Genomic DNA, 23,135 nt, shown 5'->3' with positions numbered 1-23,135 from the left:
TCGGCCATGGATTATCAGGCAGTGCCCCAACAGTGTCGGACTAGGCCACCGGAGAAGCGGAGGATCCGCCGGTGGTCCCAGGCTCTAACCTTGTACTAGGCGGCACGGTGGCTGAGTGAGTAGCACTTCAGCCTTGCAGCGCTGGGGTCCGGGGTTCGAATCCCACCCAGGTCAACATCTGCAAAGAGTTTGTACGTTCTCTCCGTGGTTGCGTGGGTTTCCTCTGGGTACTCCGGTTTCCTCCCACACTCCAAAACATACTGTTACGTTGTTTAGATTGTGAGCCCCATGGGGACAGGGACCAATTTGACATGCTTTGTGCAGCGCTGTGTAATCTGAAGGCGCTATATAAATAAAGAATTATTATTAACCCAACAAAAGACAACCTTGTAGGGTCTATCAAGAAGGGTCGTCACCCAGAATAATTTTATTTGCTGTGCCCAAGGATCCCCAAAGGATGTGCCCCAATACCAAGTTAATAACAGATTTTCTACTTGTTGGCAATTTTCAGGTCTATAACAGATATTCTACAAGTGAAACATTATATAATCTCCTTATTGGCAATTCTAACCTTCAAGTCCACAGAAAGAAGGAACATACGTTGAAGGCACAGCACTGGTCCCAGCCGAAATCCAGCTCCTTGTGTAATTTTTCCCAGCTGCTTGTGTGACTTACTGACCTCAATCTGATGGGATAGAAAGCTGCAGACCACTTCTGCTCAATGTTATAGGGCAGCGAGTGGATAGAGGGGAGAGACCCTGCACCACGTCTGCTCATAGTCAGGCTTATTGCAGTTGCTTCGAATTAGAAATCTTGGCAAGTGCTGGGCTGAAGGAGCGGGGCTACATGTAGCGGAGAAAACTGGATTATCGACAACTTGCAGGATAGTTCTTCAGCGGAGAACAGATTTGCTGCGGAGGTGACACTTTGTCATAGGAATTACAACATTGAACCCCTTTACTGTCTCTGGAAACCTATGGGAAAGTTGCACTGCAAGATCATTCCTGGGATGGTGAAAGACAATATTCCAAGATAAGGTAAAGATAGATACCGGCATATCATGTGCACATGTCATTGCATGTATAGGGTACAACGCTATTGTAAACTCATGGCACCAGATGTAATCTGGATGGGAATATTCTGCCCTAGATGTATATATGACATTTTACTATAACATAGCAGATTATAGAGATTATGCAGCTCTCTGTATACAGCTCTGTTGTATCCAAATGTCTTGTTTGGTGCAAAAAAATGGGGTTGTCCTATAAAGAAACCAATAGGTAAGGGGTAAGTATGACCCCCAGCGTTAGGGAAAACAGGAGACTAACTTTAACTAGTTGATGTGTGCATGGTCCGAATGTATATCCCTTCCTTACATATAGTAGCTGCTTCAGTGCTTGTTCTTATTCTGGATCCGCAAAATTTTTTCGTTTGCTTTTAGAATCTGTGAACACACACAGTAGATCACTTTGACTGAATTTATTCCAAGGTTTTTATATATATGTTCTGAATTTTTTATATAGGTTTGTTTGGAACAATTAGTTAGGAATTAGTAGATGGGGTCATCTGTTTGTTATCCTCATCTGCGGCCATAGTGAGAAGCAGAACTCTGCAGGACATGCCCGGTCTGCACTGAAAACCATACATTTGAACAGAAACAGTGTTATGCTCAGTCTGACCTTTGGTGGTGCTGCAGGAAATTTAAACACTTAGGGGCAAATTTATCTTAGCCTGATACATTATGGTTGTAGTTTAGTGACTTTTTGGGTACATTGGGTATTTACACACTTTTTCATGCCTTTTTCCAACACTTTGCCGGAGTTCTCCGTGTAGCGGTGTCCTGGTTTGCGCCTAACTTGTCTTTGTATTTCTCCTGCTTCCAGATGGTTGCACCAGATTTAACATTGATTTGCACAAAAAAGAGCGCAAATAATAGCACAGAAAAAACCGCCAGTCCTGGTGGTGCGTGGAGAGACAATAGTATGAGTTGTGCAAAAAGACTACAAAGACAAATGAGGTGCAAAAAAAGACTCAATAAAGGTGCAAAAAGACAGAAATGGGGAAAAAGGAAAAAATTATATGTTATAAGCTCTCTTGTGCTGTACAAATTCTACAATATGTTACATTTGAGGGTCTATTTCTTTCGAGACAGAGATAAAGGTTGTGATTATTTCTAAGCAGCAGGACAGCAACAATTTAGGTCATTAATATTGACCCTGTCTAGTTATTATGAAGATTTTTTTATTTCTATGGTGGAGGGTGTTAGTGAGGATATGCTAACTAGAGCATCCACAGTCTCTGCATTCAATTGTCTGCTGCATGTCCTACTGTCCTGCCGTCCCCAGTGCTCTCAGAATTTAAGCATCATAAATCCTTCAGTCTTAGGCCCCTTCCACACTAGCCTTTTTCACGCGCAAGTTCTGCGCGTGCTTTTGACGCGCAGAACTTGCATTGCACTCTGTCCCATTGTTTCCAATGGGCCTTTCCTCATTTGCGTTTTTTTTCACACGCGTGCGCTAGTTTTGACGCACGTCAAAATCCCAGCATGCCCTACTTTTGCGTTTCACGCGCGTTTTTCCCGGCCCATTCAAGTCTATGGAGACGCATCGAAAACGCCTTGCACTCGCAAGCATTGCGAGTGCAATGCATTTTAAATGGATGGGTTGCTAGGTGACATGAATAATTCCCCTGCTCGAGATCGAGCATTTAATTAAAAAAACACAATGAAGAACAGTGAAGAATAGAATAAAAACAGTGAACACAGGATCATTTAAGTGAAAAACGCAGTGAAGAATAGATTACAGATGTTCGGCACATCTGCTTACTTGTCGGGAGATACGCGCGGAACGGTGCAAACAAAATAGTATGTGAAGAACAATATATATGTGTCAAGAACACATTGCAGATGTATGGAAACATCTGCAATGTCTTCTTCACACATATATATTGTTCTTCACATACTATTTTGTTCGCACCGTTCCGCGCGTATCTCCCGACAAGTAAGCAGATGTGCCGAACATCTGTAATCTATTCTTCACTGTGTTTTTCACTGCGTTTTTCACTTAAATGATCCTGTGTTCACTGCGTTCACTGTTTTTATCCTATTCTTCACTGTTCTTCACATCTGCTAACTTGTCGGGAGATAATATACACGCGGAACAGTGAAGAATAGTTTGCAGATGTTTGCATACATCTGCTAACTTATCAGAAGACATTCTTTTTCAATTAAATAACACATTTTATTCCCAAACCATGGTCCCTTTGAAAACTGCTCGAGTCTCCCATTGACTTTAAAAACGCGTGTGAAAAACGCACCGAAAACGCAAGAAAAACGCGAACAACACACGTGTGAAAAACGCAAAAACGCTAATGATTCCAAGGAAAAATGGAACAAAAACGCAGCCAAAAACGTCAGTTTTTCACGCATTGCACCCTGACGTGAAATGCAACGCTAGTGTGGAAGGGGCCTTACTCTACACACTTAAGATTCATGCTGCAAGAGAGTCTTATATCCATCCATCTCAAATCCTTAGGAGATGATTAACCTTATAATGAATTAACTGAGGATATATGGAAGAAAGAAGTTGAAGGGGTTACACTGATTTCCGTTTACTCCATTGCTACATTCAGAAACTGACTGGATATAACTGGAGTGTAAATCACTTCTCATTGTGTACAGCTGGTATACATCCAGTACTGTCTCTATAATGCATAGAGAGCTTCCACTTTACATAGAACTGAGCTGCTATATGTAAGCTGCCGTAATATCAACCTCCACATGACATACAATTGAGTTGCTGTATCTAAGCTGCAATTTTCAAATGACAGTACATGCTGTTTTTGGTGGGTGAGGGGGATAAAATATATATTTTTAGGGCGGTGACCCTGGCAACCAATATGATTGTTAGTTCCACATAAATGGGCAGATAGATAACATACAGGGCAGTTATTTGCTCTATGCAGATTTTTCTATTTGGAGAGGATAACTCGTTGTTATCATAGTTTCATTCCTTTATGAGAATTTATGTGACGCTTCAAGGTTTCCATGTAACAAGAAGAACAAGTCCAAAAAGTCATCCAAAAAAAAAAGATCACTTTCAGATTATATTTTAAAGGGAAATTCTGGTGAAAAAAGTTTTCCTCCGTAGTTTGTCACGTGGGAATCGATCAGACTAGCTAATGCGTTAGAGGACTTGTCTGTAATAGAAGAATTCTGGAGAATCTTTGGGCTGTATTGATGCTATGTTATGGGGAGATCTATAAATGAATTGACAGCTGGGTGTTACTATTTGGAGGGGGTGTCCCTTTACACCTCTGTACAGCACATATGTAGGAACTATAATGTAATTATAATGTGTAGATATACAAATTTTGATGACTAGCACTTATGAGATGTTTCCAAGAAAACCAAGGGCCAACCTGACTTGTTACATACTAATAAATTATTAAAACTTCTGAAGTTTATGGATAATGCCATAAAAAAGTTAAGTGGTTTATATCATTTTTGACCAATACAAAACGACATCACTACATCAACTCTTTACTATGTCAACATAAATATACTGTTAATATCAGGGAGAGAAGGCGATGTGGGTGCCCGGAATCCAATCAAAGAAAATTAATCCTCGCCCCCCCCCCCCCAGCGGTAGTACTTAACCCATTACACAGCTGGTTTTAGACAAAGTCATATGCGATTGAAGAGGAATAGGGCGCAATAGAATCTGCAGGACATTGCAACTTTTCTAACTTTCATTGTAAATCAATATGGTTTCCCAATGATTCCAACAAAAAAAGTGTGTGAAAAAATCTTGTTTTTTTTTATTTCTTAAAGAAATGGATGGATTTGTGGGCAGACTAGCAAGAAAGGGAGATATGAAGAAGACAGCGAGAGATAAATTTTAATGTTCATGATAAAATTATAAAATACTAATAAATGTTCCAAACCAGCAAAGTGCCCAAACTTCTGTTTTTATAGTGGTGGTCACACTGGCTGATGATCAATTAATCATTAGTATTTATATAGAAGCACCTGGCTGCTACTTATCCTGTTTTCATTAATAAATAATGACATTGTTATATCTGTACCTATGTCATTTTCTGTCTTTAAGGTACTGCAGAGTATGCACTGATATGTCAGTCTGTTGATGCTGTTTGTGCAAACACCAGTGTATTCTTTCCCCTGACAGCCTTCTCCTCCAGCTCTCCTCTGGTTCATCAACAGCTAACCTGCTGTTACTGACAGGCTCTCCCTCTACTCACATTGCTCCCTTGCAGTTCTGTCAGACATCTGGTGCAATCACTTTTTGGGACTGGGACTCACATAAGAGCTCTACCTGTCCTTAGTTCGGTGTCTGCTATTCTCAGTAAACTCCTCGCTATTCTGTTATTCTGCTATGCGTAACCTGGTTTACTGACCCTTTGTTTGAATTCACACTATCCTTTTGCCTTGTGATTTTGTACTGTATTTGTCCTCTTGCTTCTGATTCAGCTCTAGTGACTATTCTTCTTTGTTTGCATTGTCTTGTCTTTGTTTCATTGCAGGAATGGAATGTCCACTAGTTGTCCCTTTACGCCTCAGATAATGTGAGGCAATCAGGCAGGAACAGCTTTGGAAGGGAATTTAGTATCAGGGCCCATTGTTGGTCTGTGTCACCTGTTCGCTCTCAGAGCCTGCATAACAGACAATGTAAAATCTATTTGCCTAATTTTAATAACATTTAACCCCTTAGAGGGGAAACCATTTTATTGCAATTTTCCCTTGTCGCATCGCAATAGTGATAACTTTGTTTCCATTAATATAGCCATATTTGGGCTTATTTTTTGTAGGACGATTTGTAGATTTTGATGGCATCATTTTGGGGTTTATTGACTACATTTTATTAACTCTTTCTGGGGAGAATAACAGCAGTACTATCATGGGGGCCAATAGAATGAGAAATGGAGCCCTCTCCCACAGAAAGCATATAGAACGCCATAGTCCACATTAACCGATAGATCTAATAGAAGACATTATCCAATCTACCACTTGTTATAGCAGGTGCCTGACAGCTGAGCAACTGCCCTTATTGGCAAGAGGTGACCCATGCAACACTTATGAAGAGTCCTCAATGTCATTGCCAGGAACAGATCTCCATTACTTGTAGGTAAATGTTACATGTTAAATCAAATTCCCCTTCCATTCTATCCGTCTAATACAGCGGTGATGGTTTTCATCAACAAATCTTATTAATAAGCTCATAGAAACAAATGCCAAATAACTTCAGGTCATAACTAAGCAATGTAATATTATTTCACATGAGATGTCATCATCCTGTGGAATGAGTGCAGGTTACACCCGCAGACGCTGAAGCTTCATGTTCTCTGGCGGCTTAATTGAGTTTTCGCAGATCAAAGGAGATTTGCTGCTAACGTTTTGTATATGAAAAATGTATCACATGAAAGTGTTTGTTGGGTCAACCACCATCCAGGTTCTTGGAAGACACCTTCAATTTTTGTAATGTAGTCTACCATTACCACCATTGCCTCACTCTGTTGGATCTTGTGTGATTGAAAACTATGAAAGCTGGAACTGAGTACACAAATGTTTGCTAATACAGGCAGTCCCCTACTTAAGGACACCCGACTTACAGACAACCCATAGTTACAGACAGACCCCTCTGACCCCTGGTGAAGCTCTCTGAATGCTTTACTATAGTCCCAGGCTGCAATAATCAGCTGTAAGGTGTCTGTAATGAAGCTTTATTGATAATCCTTGGTCCCATTACAGCAAAAAATGTTTAAACTCCAGTTGTCACTGGTGCCAAATTTTATTTTGTCTGGATCTCCAATTATAAAATATACAGTTTCGACTTACATACAAATTCAACTTAAGAACAAACCTCCGGACCCTATCGTGTACGTAACCCGGGGACTGCCTGTATCTAGTAGGGAAATTAGTAGGGTTGAGTAGTTATAAGATTATTTAAATTATTTGTTCAGAGATCCATTTTCTACAATACATTTATGTAAAATTAGTGTTCGTTAGAAGTGTAGAAGTGTTTCTTTAACCCCTTGCCACCAAAGACACTTTTCACCTTTCGGACAGAGCCCGATTTCTCACTATCCATGGCAGGCCTACAAGCGATTGGTGTCCATCAGGCAGCTCTGTTAAGTGCCAAAGTCAAAAATCAATGGGGCTCATTTACAAAGGGCTCCGCGGCCGCACTTTCGTCGGGTTTCCCAAATTTTTCCAATTTGCGTCGAATACCACCAGGATTTTGGTGCACGCAATGGGATTGTGTCGCATCGGCGCCGGATTTTATGTGACGGAAATCTGGGGGCATGGCGGATTCGGAAAAACCGTGGTATTTAAAAAAAGAAATGTGTCGCTTGACAAGCACTTACATTCACCAGAAAGAGGATGGTGAACTCCGGTGGACCTCGGCGCAGCGACACCTGGTAGATATCGGGCGCACGACCTTAGTGAATCCCGGCAAACTCCCAATCAACTTTGGACAACGCGCCGCGGGATCGCGATTGGACCGGGTAAGTAAATGAGCCCCAATGTGTTTTAACACGTAGAGTCTTATTCCTGATCTTAATGAGATGCTATGTGTCTAAATGTGTTTATCTTTGGACATTGCTGGAAGTGTCTTTGCAACCTTTTAAAGAATAAAAAGGACTCATTTACCGTACACATGGGAATGATTATTGTGGCGGAAGAGTGTGGACTGTTTTTTGAATAAAAATAATATGTTATCTTGTTCATTTGGGTCTGTAGCTGTAGCAAAGTGTTCCTCTTTCCGCAGAGTATGACTTAGGTGGAGTTGATTTTTGTCTTGGTTTGATTTGTTTGTTACTTCCCTGTGTGAACCTGCACTCAGCTTGCTGGGTGTTTTGGAGTTGCTTGCACCACACCCTTTTCCTCCTGCGGTCTTCTCTTCCCAGCAACAGTTAATGTTTTGATTGACAGACTTCTGCTCCGATCTCCTGAATTAGTAGCTTAGAAGTGTTTGCTTGACCTCCTTATTTTCTATAATTCTATACTTCTCACATCTTTGGTTTTCCAGTCATATTTTGACTTTCCTTTTGTATCTGCAATTTTGTACCTTATCTGCCAACTCTGTTGTGACTCAGAGAGATTGTTATTATTTAGTGTTAATTATTTGTCTTGTTTTGAGACCGGCCACAGCTTGGGTTGGCGTTAAGTGAGTAAGCAGGGTGACAGTGTGGGCTTAGTTTAGGATTCACTGTCCTGTCTGTCAGTCCCGACCTCACATTACAGGGTCACTACGATGACAGCACTTGCTCATTTATATAATTTTTTACAATTTTTGTCTAATTTTACTGAAATATAATTTCTTTTAGCGTTGCCATTTTTTCAGAGGCATATTTATTTCATTTTTCAGTTTACAGAGTGGTTTGAGGGCTTCTTCTTTGTTAAGGCCTTAAAACCTTATTTCATTTCATGACCACAGATTTTGCGTTAGTTGTGGATAATGTGACATTTTTATGCAGTGAATCACGAGGAATAGGAAAGCATTAAAGTCACAGTTATAGCTGGTCCTGCCCCAGCAGTTTGTGTGAACACACGGTTAGCTATAATGTCCTTATCTAACACACTGTCCCATTATTTTTAAGTGACAAATAATTAAAACCCAGCAGCAAATATTATCAAATAATGAGAAAAGTAAAAAAAAAGTTTCATTACTGTACAAATTTCAACAAATCAGAATAATAGTCTTGGGAAATAAAAAATGGAAATAAATATTGTTCCTTTTAGTTTTACCTTGAATGGTTACTAAATTTCAAAATCTGAAAAATCCAAGTGTAATTAGGGGGCCTCTATCTAACCAATCTGGATGCCAAAACTGAAATACATTAAGGCTCCTTTCACGCTAATGTGTGCTCGCTTGGTTGTAGCCCGGGTAAGAACACGGCAGCACGCTGGAGAGACCAGAGGATGAGGGCTGCCCTCTCCATAGCGAAGCACCACGCCCCGTCGTAAACATGGGGAAAAGATAGACCATGTTCTATCAGTTCCCCGTGCATGGTACAAGTGTGGGGTACCGTACCGCCACTGGGCGCCTATAGCCGTCTATGAGGACGTATATATCCGCCCTATAAACATCCCACATGTGCTGTGTAAAAGCAGCCTAAGTTATTGGCACAGGTCATTCCTTCACATCCAGTCTCTTCCAGTGGTGAGACCCAGAAGGATCATGACAAGGAAGGTCCATTGTAACCCCAAATTAATTGAGCAGCTGGTTGCAAATGCACCCAGCTACTCTATGGTACTGATGAATATAGTCATGTGCAGTACTTCCAAGCTCATCGACATGTTACCTGCCAAAGCCACCACTCGGTCCCTGTTCCTGCGGCTCCCTATGCTCCTCAGCGTGCTCTGGCCCTTGCCCACTATATTGCGCCTGACCATCAGCTAGTGGGTCATAAGGCGCCCCTTCACGTCAGTCCCTAATATTTAAAGGCCGCATCTAGTCTGTCCCCAAGTAACCAGCACCCACTTTGTTGATAGAAGGCACCATCCCCCCGTTTCTGCATTTTGCTGCGTTACAGCAGGCCTAGCAAAGGTCTCCTGAATGGCTTTGTATTGGATTACCTGTTCTTGATCCTGACCCTGTTTCCTCACTCTATTTCTTTTCTGTGTCTGTTTTCTGCTCTGTTGAAGACCTTGGATCTGATCAATATCTGCCCTCCTGGTCCGATAGATTATTCTCGGAACTTTGCTTGTTGCCTCTCCCTGACCTTCCATCACAAACTCAAGTAGGATTTAAATTTTTCAAATGTAAAACCTAACTTAAAAATTGTCCTAGTTGACCAACAAATCAATGTTCAATAAGACAAAAGAGCCCAAACAAACAAATGCAGCATAAAACTGATCCCTCTGCACTATTTTATATACCGTATGTTATTAGATCCCCAGTTAGTAAAACAAAAATGAATTCCATACAGAAGTGCAGAGATTGGCTGTACATTGTACCTCTCCTCTTATTGTTGATTATGCTGATATTTTTTCGTAATCAGTTTTGTCATGGAGGTAATTTATAAAATCTGTTAATAATATGTAAAAGCCGTATACACCACAGATGATTAAAAACTAACAAAAATATTATTATACGACTAATTTCCTTTATGTGGAGACTTTCCATATTAATATACAAGCAATTATTAATTCCAGATGTGGTAATCCCTCTGAAGCCCACGGCTCATCCAATCTTCATTTCTTTCTGAAAAATCAGTAATACTTCCAAAGAAAAATTCAAACCAAATTTTCTTCCCTTACGAGCAGCGAGGCACATGTTGTTCTTGTTTAGCAGGTAGGTCATCGTAGACAGGGACATGTGCTCGGCATATGAAAGTTTTCACAAACTATGCTTACAATTCTGTTACAGGACATAAACAGATATGAACTTCCTGGTATTTTAAGCATTTCTTTCTGGATGTTTGTGCTTTGCAATATGTTACAACATATGCTTAGTTAAAGGGGTTGGCACAAGACTTGATGTTGATCAATGGGGGTCCGATTACGTTATCCCCATGAATACCTAGAACAGGCTCCTGCTCCTCTAGCAGGCTGAGAGGGTGCCTGGTTGCTATTTTCATTCTCTATCCTAGAGAAAGCAGTAGTTTCCACATCCTACCTGAAGCATCATTCTTTCGGGACCTCCATTCTTATGAATGTTATAGAGCAGCGATGGCAAACCTTTTAGCGTCCGAGTGCCCAAACTACAACCTAAACCCCCCTTATTTATCGAGAGGTGCCATCCAAAAATTATAGCAGTAACTTATTGCTCCCTGTTCTTCAACAACTTTCAATCATATTGGCCTCCTGAGGACAGCAACACAGTAGAAAGATGGAAAATTAGCATAATTTTAGCTTCTTGCCAGTGTCCCTCTGTACACAGAGAATCGTGGGTCCAGCAGGAGGTGCTCCAAAAATAATTTGGCCCTGTCTACTCATTCTCACTGTTCCTACAGTTCTAAGTAGAGAAGCAAGTATCAAAATATGACTAAGTGGCTTGGAACTGCAGGAAGATTCTTTGAGTCCTGTCTGGTGTGCTGGGGCGATGGCCCAAGTGCCCACAGAAAGGGCTCTGAGTGCCGCCTCTGGCACCAGTGCCATAGGTTCACCACCACTGTTATAGAGGTTTTCCATGAATATGGGCCAGGGGGAAGAAAAAATAAAAACCCATTGTTACAGTGCAGGGTCGAAATTGGAAAAGTAGGAACTGGGAGCAGGGTAAGTATGCTTTTTTATCATGCCCCTCTGGGTGGGGGATTCATATTGATCGAAAAACTTTTTTAAAAACTCTTTATTACAGAAAAGTGTTTCATTTTTATACAATACATAATCCATCACTACTCGGCAGTCCACTCCCATATCTGTTATTGGCAAGGCACTCAGAATAAATAAATTTTTAAATCCATGAGTTTAGCATTTTAGGAGAACGAACCTACCACTAAGCAAGCTTTGCTGATCCTTCACAACACGGTACATCAAATAATGTACTTTTGCTAAAATACCATCCCACTAAGCCAACATTACACTCCGTAATAGAGATTCCCAATTCTATGTTTTATATATACAGATTCTAGATTGGGTTGTCAGTTCAGCTTATTATCCACCAACACCCCAAGGTATTTATAACAACCCACCGACAAATTATTATCTCTAGCATCTTGGTAAGTTTAATTTTAAGCCATTGTAACAAGATCATTGTGAGAAGGACACTACTGTTTCTCTCTACAAACTGTCATTCCCATCCCTAATGCACCCAATGATAACAGTATCATCAGAGTATTTTTGGACAAAACACTAAAAAAACAGGGCCAACACTGTTCCTTGAGGTGTGCCAATCTGAGTTACGTCCAAAAAATATAGTGTCCTACCGCACCAGGTGTCATCTATCACTTCAGTAACTATTTATCCAAAAGACAATATGGGGATCAACTTTTATCCCTATCAACTTGTCACAGAATTTCTCGGGAATAATTGTCTTTAAGGCACTACTGAAGTTGCAAAATGTCAGCCTAACAGCAGAACAGAGCGCCAATGCAGCTGAGCATGTGCTCTATGAACAAGGTGAATAAGAGCATCCACCACACCAAGGCTAGGTCTATTGGAGAGGATCTAAAAAACGTGCCACCAAAAGAGAGAGAAGTTTCAAAACCAGATAGATAGATAGATAGATAGATATGGGATAGATAGATATATAGAAGATAGATATGAGATAGATAGATAGATATGAGATAGATAGATAGATAGATAGATAGATAGATAGATAGATAGATAGATAGATAGATAGATATGAGATAGATAGATAGATATGAGATAGATAGATAGATATGAGATAGATATGAGATAGATATGAGATAGATAGATAGATAGATAGATAGATAGATAGATAGATAGATATGAGATAGATAGATAGGAGATAGATAGATAGATAGATAAATAGATAGATAGATATGAGATAGATAGATAGATAGATATGAGATAGATATGAGATAGATAGATAGATAGATAGATAGATAGGAGATAGATAGATAGGAGATAGATAGATAGATAGATAGATAGTCTTTCCAAAAACAGGCAGCACTCCAAAGTAGTAGTAAAAAAGTGGGGGGTGTCTTTATTCCAAGTGCAACGTTTCAGCTCTTGCAGAGCCTTTATCAAGCTTGATAAAGGCTCTGCAAGAGCTGAAACGTTGCACTTGGAATAAAGACACCCCCCACTTTTTTACTACTACTTTGGAGTGCTGCCTGTTTTTGGAAAGACTATATTGGAGGACGCTCTAGCCAGAGGGTCAAGGACGTTGCACCCATCCAGGTTGCTGTGCTGCTCTGGATTTTCCTTTTTCTCCTTTTTCTAGATAGATAGATAGATAGATAGATAGATAGATAGATAAATAGATAGATATGAGATAGATAGATAGATAGATAGATCGATAGATAGATAGATATGAGATAGATAGATAGATAGATAGATAGATAGATATGAGATAGATAGATAGATAGATAGATAGATAGATAGATAGATAGAAGATAGATAGATAGGAGATAGATAGATAGATAGATAGATAGATAAATAGATAGATATGAGATAGATAGATAGATAGATAGATAGATAGATAGATAGATAGATAGATAGGAGATAGATAGATAGATAGATAGATAGATAGATAGATAGGAGATAGATAGATAGATATGAGATAGATAGATAGAGGCTTCAAACAGAAGCTGAACTGTAGCTCTGGAATACAGTCCACCTCATTTTGCCATCTTTTTTACCTATCTATATAGATGTGAGATACATATTTTAGATAGACTGATAGATATGAGATAAATAGATGATGATCGATAGATAGATACTAAATGGATATTTTCTGAGGTTATTTGCCTTTTTTTCATTTCTCTTAACCTTTAAACGCACTCAGGAATGAAGTCTGCAAAATTATACAAATGATGTTATAAAAAGACTGAAAGTTGACGGGAAGCCAAGAGTTTCTAAAGAGCGAGGATGACAAGAGCAGGGACCGGACTCAAGAAACACATCAAAGACCTTACAAGGCTTCACAGCTTCACATATAAGCAAAAATATTTTTCTCTAATGTATGATGAAATTTCACAAAAATAGCTGGAGAATAAGAAACATCTAATTTACTGCTTACATCAAAGCCAAAAAAATGGAAAACGAGATAAATTACAGTTTTCCAGTAGCAGATAGATGACAGGTTTAATCTGCAGCAACATCATGGACATCATAGACCTGAATTAATACACTGGCTGCTTCATATATTCGGATGATGGATGGTGATGCAGTGAGGAAGGGCTAAGAATCCATCATCTCTTCTCCATCTGAACCGCCCGAGTCTCCATTAGGTTTCTTTTGTATTTTCCATGATAACCTACAGTATAAGGCTACATTCACACTATGTACGGCGGGCATACATCGGCGCTGCGGAGAGGAGCAGGCGATGAGCGCTGCTCACCCCGCCCCTCTCCATAGGAACATATGGCGTACGGCGCCGTAACACGGGATACGGAGAGGTACAGTGCTGCACGTTTGCGGCACTGTACCGCTCCCATACAGGGCCGTGAGCCCATAAAAGTGTATGAGGGACGTATATCGGCCGTACATACGTCGGCAGTATATACATCCCCCATACATGTGTGTGAATGTAGCCAAAGGCTGCATGCACAGGAGCGTGTGCCCGTCGGTCCTTAGCCAGATGGGCATACCTGCGGCGCCATGGAGAGGAGGATCGGTGACCCCCTCTTCTCTCCATAGAAATGCATGATGTATGGGCCGTAACACGGGGAAAGATAGGACATGTCCTATGTTTTTCCCGTGTATGGAGCAGTACTTTGCCTCACGCGTGCTGCACCGTATCGCTCCATGCGGCCAAGCTTGCGGCTGTTGTGCATATAGCCTAACTCAAAGATTTTCTTGTTTATTTAAAATACTGAAACATTTTCAGTTTTTTAAAATATTTTATTTAGTTTTTTAAATTTTATTTTCTGTACATCTTGCCAGAGATGTTCTAGTGCTCTGTTAAAAGCAATTCAGAGATTTGCATCTTTTACAAATAGTAAAAGGTTCCCATAGACCCCTATTAACTAAATGACACCTTCCTGTAGCTAAAAATGGTTTATTTTGCATCCTTATAATATCAACTTTGTTATCTTACCAGGCAAAAAAAAACAGATTTAAACAGGGAAACAGAGGGGCATGTCCTCGTGCCCTCACTCACTTCTACTCCTGCCTCCTTCTCACAACTCAGCACTTCATATCATGTGACCAGGGTGATTTTATCCAAGGTCCTTGACCCAATAACATTTGCAAAATCTACCCCATGTATGTATCTGATCACATGAAATCATGGCATTCCTCCAGCATGCTTACCCAGAAAAATGCTTCTTGACATCAATGGTATTGGAGTATTGGTTTTGGGCATATTCTGTGATAGAGGTCACTATAGAGCAGGGGTGGGCAAATAATTTTCCCATAGGACCACATGAGTAATTGGAATAGTTTTAGAGGGCTGGACAAATATTCTTAACTGAGTTGTATCCAATACCTATTTCCTGCATTCATTATATAACCAATCCCTTCATTAAAAAACTCTAAATAAAACATTACAATGATTCAAAGAAAATATGGAGGACCTCATTTTAACATTATTTTTCAACAATTTCACATGAGCAGTCAGAGATAGTTAGAGGCCAGAGGTGGCCCACGGCCCATACAATGCCCAGGTCTGCCATAGAGGGACCGAGAAAAATTGTACACAATAGTAGGATATGTTAAGGAGGGATTTTTATTACTTCTTACAACCCCAACTCATATCCTTTAAGAGATTTTTCCACTAATTCCAGAGTGAATGGAAATTTTTTCTCTAGATTTCAGTTGTTAATACCTATTATTGGCTAAGTAAAAAGGATAATGACAATTGCAAGCGAGACTACTTTGGTCTATTTGAGACCACTTTGGTCACTTCATCAGGCATTGTATAAATGGTATAAAATGCCTGATGAAGATATCTGATTAGTCTCGAAAGCTTGCAATTAACATCCTTGTGCCAAAAAAGGTATCAACAACTGAGGATTTTCAACTTTTATCTGTTTCACTTAACTTTACCATTCCAAAGAAATCACTGAGGCTAGTTTTTTTTAGGTTGGAGGTCCTACACTGGCATAGATAGCTTTGTGTTGAGAGGTTTCCTGTATGAGATAACTCAAAGTCCTTCCGAAAAATGTCTGCCCATATGATCACTCCTATAGCTTTTTATTACATACAGACTTTGATATTGACCAACTAGCTCTATGTTTATATCCATCTGGACTCTGGACAATAGGACAAGTAGCTTCTTTTTTCTGAAATGTTGCCAAGGATTTTCCCAATGGAAATACATAGCAAAATCCGACATTTTGGACTGACTCTGTTTGTAACTATAGGAACAAAACCAGTAACAGTAGTAGTAGTTGTCCATTGCTGGAATCCCTCTCTGACACAACTGTTCTTCCACAGGATTTATGATAAGGAAACTCAACTTCCTTATCAAAAATCTATTTTTTTTTCACACAACTTTCTCGAAAGCAAACAAAGAGGCTTTGCGTCCAAGATTTTTGAAGACATTGTAATCTCCTAATGTGGTGTTCTGTGATGGGTCTTAAAAGGCCGCCCTTTGTAATTTCATCACCTTTCTAATATGATCGCATCATATCAGAAAATTCAACACTTTTCAGAATTGATTTTCTTTCAGTAACAAAGTTCATAATATTCAGATCAGCAATGTGATAAACACATCCACATTACAGCTTACAATTTATACATGTAAGGCTTAGGGGATTTTGATCCTCCAGATGTTGATCTGTGACTTAACATCTGACCATAACAGTGTAAGTCATGGGCAAACTCATGGAGATTTATACCAGGGAGAACAGCTGTACCCGAGCAAGATCTATACTCTACATACTGATGTCATGTCTACCAGTGACTACATTGGTAATCATTTCCACTCATGGAAACTCGAAAGGACTCTTTAAAAAGCTTCATCCAGATTTTATATATTTCCAAAACTCTGGTACAAAAAAAATGTATAATTCAAAGGCTTTCATATAGGATAGGGTACGATGGCATCAATAACAGGGGCCACTTTTGACTCTGATGACCTAAACCTAGGGTAGGAGATGAGTCTTAGATTTGTGGGCTTCTTATACCTGGGCACATCTGTTTCAGGCAGCATCTGGTGCCAGAATTGTACTACCCTCTCATTATGCAATTGCTATGTTGAGGTACTGCCTGAAACAGTTGATGGTGTGGTTCGGTGTTACAAATTAAAAATGGAAGTCAATAAGCAAAAAACTAAGAAGAATTTTGAAGACCTCAAAAGAATTGTTGAAGATGTTGACTAAGCTGGACAAGGTTACAAAAACTATCTCTAAAGAGTTTGGACTCTCGTAGTCTCGTAGACAGATTTTATACAAATGAAAAAAATTTAACACAGTATTTATCCTTCCAAGGAGTGGTCAACCAACAAAGATCCTGCCAAGAACGTAGCGTGATATAGTTCACGAGGTCACAAAGTAACCTTTATGCAGTAATATTAATGTAAGGAGGACCCTGAACAACAATACAGTATATGCCAGGAATGTAAGGAGAAAGCTGCCCATCAACAGTTTGCTGGAGTCCAACTAGACAAGCCAGAAGGCCACATGAACAATGTTTTGTGGATGGATGAGACCTAAATAGGTCAATAAGGATCCTTATGTTGGGAGAAAGCATTACAATACATTGTCTCACTGGAGTTCCTTGATCCCACCTTCTATTATCCACTACGAAATAGACACTTCTAGTTTTCAAATTGGGTTGATGTCTGGGTCCAGTAATTGGTTAGAGCCTGGGCCCAGTAGAGCAGTGGTGGCGAACCTATGGCACTGGTGCCAGAGGTGGCACTCAGAGCCCTCTCTGTGGGTATACAAGCCAATAACCTCAACAGTTCACCAGACAGGATTCAAGGCATCCTCCTGTAGTCCGACGAAGTCCAGGATATGCTGAGTTAAGTGCTATTTTAAAGCATCAGATCCTGGGCTGCCCATGACTAACAGAGAATGGAAAATGTGTGGAAACAGCTGGATTATCATTGTAGCTCCTGTTTCAGGTCACACAATTCTTAAACCAAATCTCTCCTCCTTTCTACTGTATTTGTGTCCTAGGTGAGCCATTACAATTAACAGAGTAGGGAGCAAGGACCATGTTGGCACTTTACAATAAATGAGCAAGTTTTCAATGTAGTTTGGGCACTCAGTGTCTAAAAGGTTCACCATCACTGCACTAGAGGATCCTCTGGTTATCTGGTCGGCCAAAGAAACATGGCAGTGCTAGTATTGTGGTTTAGGGCCAGTTTGGCTGAATCTGGGCCGAGAGGTCTTGCTGTCATTGGTGGAGCAACAAATTCTGAAGTATACTGCCATTTTCTAAAGGAAAATAAAAGGATATTTGCCCATTAACATTTGGGTCATAAAGATCGCATTGACCCAACAAGCTGATCTATCAAGTTCTGACCTTACAGGGTTGGCCACTTTACGTCATGTTTTTGTAATGTGTGTGTAAGTGTTGCGGGCAGGATATTATCTACTTGACTAATATACATCTATTAATAGTTCTGCTCTTCTTTCTTGATTTGTAAAGTGAAGCCTCCTGTCTTTTCCCTCTTTAGCCAGAGATTTCTGTCCTAAATGGCCACAGATGGAGGGTCATGTGATTTTATCTGTCCATGAGCAATAGCCCTGCCAGGACCTTGATCTTATATTCATGATTACTATCATAAGGTCCTGGCAGGGAGATTGTTCATGGACAGTTCGCATGACCCTCCATCTGCGGCCATTTTATGGTCAGGAATCTCTGGCTGATGAGGCAAATATCAGGAAAGCAGAGCAAAACTATTAATAGATGTATCTTGGTAAATTACCTAATATCCTGCCCCCCCCCCAACCCTTAAACACATATTACAAAAACATGAGGTAAAGTGGCCACGCCTTCTTATTCAATCAAAATTTTGTGGTTAGACATAAGGGAGCAACCTCAACATAAAGGGACTTGAAGCTATTTAATACAAATTCAACAATTCAACTGCAAATTTTAGATGAAAACTTGTCTAAAAATATGGGATTCACAAATTTTTCTTGAGCCACAGTATAATTGTTGCAAGTAATTGTTAAATATGACAATTTAAGTTAGAAAAATGTAAAGAAGATGGATCACAATGATTCTTGTGTCGGTGAAGGAGAAGAGGGGACATATTTGAGAAATTTCCCACAATGCATTACTCAAAATGATACAAATGGAAACCATTACTTGACGTGATAGTTAAGCTGAGCCTTAAAGTAACTGATAGTTCAGAAACTGAAGAGCATTGTAAATATATCTTACGGCTTAAGAAGTCAAAGGTTCCATTGTTGTAGCTATAACGCTGTGTGTTTTTGGCGAGTATTACAGTTTCTATTGTTACGGCTCATGGCTGATATCCAGAGGACACGATCCAGCAGTTTGATCTTTACATTTAGTTCTCAAAGTTAGGCAGAATTTCATCTGAGGATAACATGAAGTTGTCAAAATACACAATATAGAGAGATTTACTACTTTCTCTATACAGTCATCCAAAAGAACTTTAGTCTGTATGTAAGAATTGTATAAAATACAGAACTGATTATAAAATGTACAGTAATACATGAAACAATACAGCATACATATCTCCGAGGCAGTGAATCTGTCATGCTCCCCTCTCACCTGTAAATAATATCGAGATGACTCTGTCACTCTGCCCCAGTCTATACAGCAAACCCCATGTAAACTATAGGAATTATGATGCGCAATGTTAAAATCGTCACTTGTTATTCAATTATTATTGCATTAAACGATCACTTAAGAAATAAACTTATTTTCATATACTCTATGTCTACTTGGCCACAAGTGATCTTCTAGTCAAATTCCTGGAGTGAATAAGTAACTCTGTTGCCAACAAAGGGGTTATCCTAATTTGAGCTTTGCTGCATAGCAATAACAGCAAGGGAAAAATAAATCCACAGCAATAAAAATACTTTCTCACATATTTCTTTTGATGTTTTGCAGAGCAATGTGAAAACAATGTTGCTTTTAAAATGGGAGTGGTCATCCCTATTTACAAGGGTCCTGGTGGTTTGAGGGACACTAATCTTTTTGACTTACTATGTGCAAACTCTTTAAGGGAATGCAACACCCCTGCCAACACATAGGCAGGCTGGTAGTTGCGAATAGCGCCCTGTCCAGGTCAGGAGCTGTTAGGGGGAGTCATGAACCATCTAGGATGGTTCTAGAATTTGAAATATAGTGTTATTGCAGCTGTAGATGCTGCCTGGCAAGGCAACAGTTAACTGGTGTACGTAATTATCCAATGATGTGTCTGTTATGCAGGCTGGAGGGTGCTTGGAGAGGTGCTAACACCTGCCCAGTATAAAAACCCCTGCTGGGTGAGAACACGTGGTTCAGTCTTACCTCATGGTTCAGTCAGAGTGGGACACTGCATCTGGGAGTCAAGTCAGTAAGGAGACAGAGTGAACAGCACACCTTTAGTGCTGCCACAGTCCTTTAATCCCAGGAACCGATAGTGCCTCGGACCTACTGCCTCACACAGGGCAAGTCTGGAAACTTAAACCCACCACTGCAGCTTCCACCACTTGGACTCCATCTTAAACAGCCCAGACCAGCCATCTACTATCAGACTGTGGGCACCTTCTACTGCAGACCGGCTCTCCATGACCTTTCGAGCATAAAGAATCTGCTGTTACCCGTTTCTGGTTGTTGTTGTGTTTGGCCGTTGCCTGCTGTTCAATAAATAACTGTAAGTTGATTTGCACAACGTTGCCTCCATCTGATCCCTGGATCCAGACTACTTACCACCACCGGCTCCTCATCCATCACCCAGGGACTCAACCTACAGACACTCAGGGGTTGCCGCAGGGAGAAAAAATTGCATCAGCCTCTCCCTCCATATTTCTTGGGAGACCGGCCAGGCTGTAGGTCAGCCCTCCGGTCCCCATACCAAGCACCGTGACATCAGCGTGCCCTAGGCCGCACTAGCCAGCCACTCCGGGAATTCTGGGCCCCGGCTGCCTCCAGGCCACCAAGAAAAGGCTAGGCCTCGGTGGGGGATGTTGCAGAAACCTACCATGAGGAATCTACCATCAGAAGTATATATAAGGGTAGATACCTCCTGCCTGCCCTAATATGTAATTTAATAATCCTGGAACCTAACTTGTTTAAAATAAGTATTATTTTGGTAATATGTGAATTAACTGCAGAGGCTACTGGTTCATGGAGTAGCTCCCAGTGCCCGGCCAGGCTAGTACATGCCCCAGTATCCTCTGCAGTTAATTCACATTTTACTAAAATAAAGTTAGGTTCCAGGATTATTACATTACAGATTAGGGTAGAGGCAGCAGGAGGAATCTACCATCACATCTACTTCAGATTCCTCATGGTAGGTTTCCTTTAAAATGTTTAAATCTGATTTTCTTCCACATGTTTTACGGACTAGTAAGTCATAATCTAATTTCTAGTTCCCAATGACTCCTAACCTTTCAAGGAATTTTGACCCAATCTTACTAATATTTACATAGCTCATTCCAGAAACCATTCAGAGTGGTGTGGTCCTCAGCGTGACTTGTATCCAACCCATAATATACACTGAAGGAGTGTGGGAAAACTATGCTATAACGTCTTTTTGGGGATGTGACTGCAGTAATGAAGAACTGGATTAGAATGTGCTTACAACATGATGTTTTCTGATGGAATTAATAGGGTAACCTTCAAATAACATTAAGATTCCTCAATTATGGAGGAGGTTCCACCATTGAGAACAATTAGAGCACAGAGAGGCCCTGTCTCTCCCTCTCCATTGCATCCATCTATTATACTATTGCAATGCTTAATTTTCCCTGTAGAGGTGCTGCAGTGAAATGAAACACTTAGGGGGTCATTTACTAAGGGCCCGATTCGCGTTTTCCCGACGTGTTACCCGAATATTTCCGATTTGCGCCGCTTGTACATGAATTGCCCCGGGTTTTTGGCGCACGCGATCGGATTGTGGCGCATCGGGGCCGGCATGCGCGCGACAGAAATCGGGGGGGCGTGGCCGAACGAAAACCCGACGTATTCGGAAAAACCGCCGCATTTAAAAACCGAAAATGTGTCGCTTGGGGAGCGCTCACCTTCACCTTCTATGGGATGGTGCATTCCGGGGCGTTAAGATTATTTTCGGCGCTGCAGCGCCACCTGGTGGACGGCGGAGGAACTACCATCTTAAATCCCAGCCGGACCCGAATCCTGTGCAGAGAACACGCCGCTGGATCGCGAATGGGCCGGGTAAGTAAATGTGCCCCTTAGTGCAAGGTTATTCCAAAGGTGATAACCGGCAATCTTAGCAGATCTGTCATCCTTATGATTTGCTTAACTATTTTATCTCACTATAATATTCATAAAAATTAAAAATAGGTAATATCTTATTTCCTATTTTAATAACCTATTTTGTCCGACTTTATACTGGATGAAATAGAGAAGTTTTAGTCTCACTCTTGCACTTCCCATGGATCCACCCAAGGACCACCCAGGAATTACATATTATAGGAAGAGGTTTCAGAAGCCCATCCCTTTTTGGACAAGGAAATGCGCAAGTTTGTCAGGGCCGTCTCACAAATCTCTAGACAGTTAGAAATGATTCAGATGTTGGTCACTCATCTGTGGTAGGGTAAGGCTAATCCTGGGTGCACACTGCTGAGGCCAGATTTCACAGACCTATTTTGCTTCTGGCCTTCTTCCTTATATTTCTACACTTACTTGATTCTACGATAGACAAACAAGGACCCCAGGCACATACCCCATAACATAAGGAGCCCATAACTACAGACCCATAAAACATAGTCAAGAGCCTAGTATTCACGTCTATCAGTCATGGTGTACACAATTTCAGGCGCCCCTGGACCCGACCCTGAATCATCTGGGCTGCTCTTTGCACTCCAGCCCCTACCCTTGCATTTCAGGATGAGCTCACACAGAGACTTCTTGCTGGCAAGCAACATGAGGAGAGTAAAGCTACAAGCTACAGGCAGATAATGTCTTTATCCAGGGGAGGGAGTCACAGCAGAGCTGTGAATGTCATGTGCAATAAACATCTCATGGAATTCATCATCTTTCATCTCTGATCTGTCTCATCTCTCTTTCTATGATACTAGTGAATGTTCAGAGGCTAAATGGAAGTGTATATAAGCCTGTACCCTGATAATCTAAGCACATTGTAAGCACACAGCATCTCATAGCACAGAGGAATCATGAAGTGCACTGCTGAAATAAAAAAAAATCTGAAATTGTACAGCATTGCCCATGGAGTCCAAATGAAAGCATATGAGAGGACTTAAGGAAACCCAACTTACAGACGGACCTCTCTGCCCACTGTGACCTCTGGCGAAGCTCTCTGGATGCTATTACTTTAGTCCCAGACTGCAATGATCAGCTGTGAAGGTGTCTGTAATTATGTTTTATTGATAGGCTAAGATGGTAGAGCTGGTTTCAGTATCAGCTTTTCCCTACAGACCTTACA

The 23,135-nt window shown here is 40.7% G+C and overlaps 1 protein-coding gene across 2 annotated transcripts in view; it reads left to right on the top strand.

Moving 5' to 3' along the window:
* Positions 1 to 695: 695 nt before the first annotated feature.
* Positions 696 to 23,135, top strand: part of C1QTNF7 (C1q and TNF related 7) — a 39,631-nt gene continuing 17,191 nt past the window's right edge. Inside the window, exon 1 of one of the 2 annotated variants that reach the window (XM_072132609.1) lies at positions 696 to 1,037. Coding sequence is in view for 1 of the 2 variants with exons in the window: in XM_072132607.1 (XP_071988708.1) it covers positions 6,094 to 6,139 (46 nt within the window). In the remaining variant the exon portion in view is untranslated. Of the gene's footprint in view, positions 1,038 to 6,066; positions 6,140 to 23,135 lie in introns of those variants that run through there. The other variant, XM_072132607.1, reaches the window with a different exon arrangement.

Source organism: Engystomops pustulosus, chromosome 1 (genome assembly GCF_040894005.1).
Source record: "Engystomops pustulosus chromosome 1, aEngPut4.maternal, whole genome shotgun sequence".
Lineage (NCBI taxonomy): Eukaryota > Metazoa > Chordata > Amphibia > Anura > Leptodactylidae > Engystomops > Engystomops pustulosus.
Note: the sequence above shows the minus strand (reverse complement) of the source record. Positions and strands in the feature narration are given on the sequence as shown.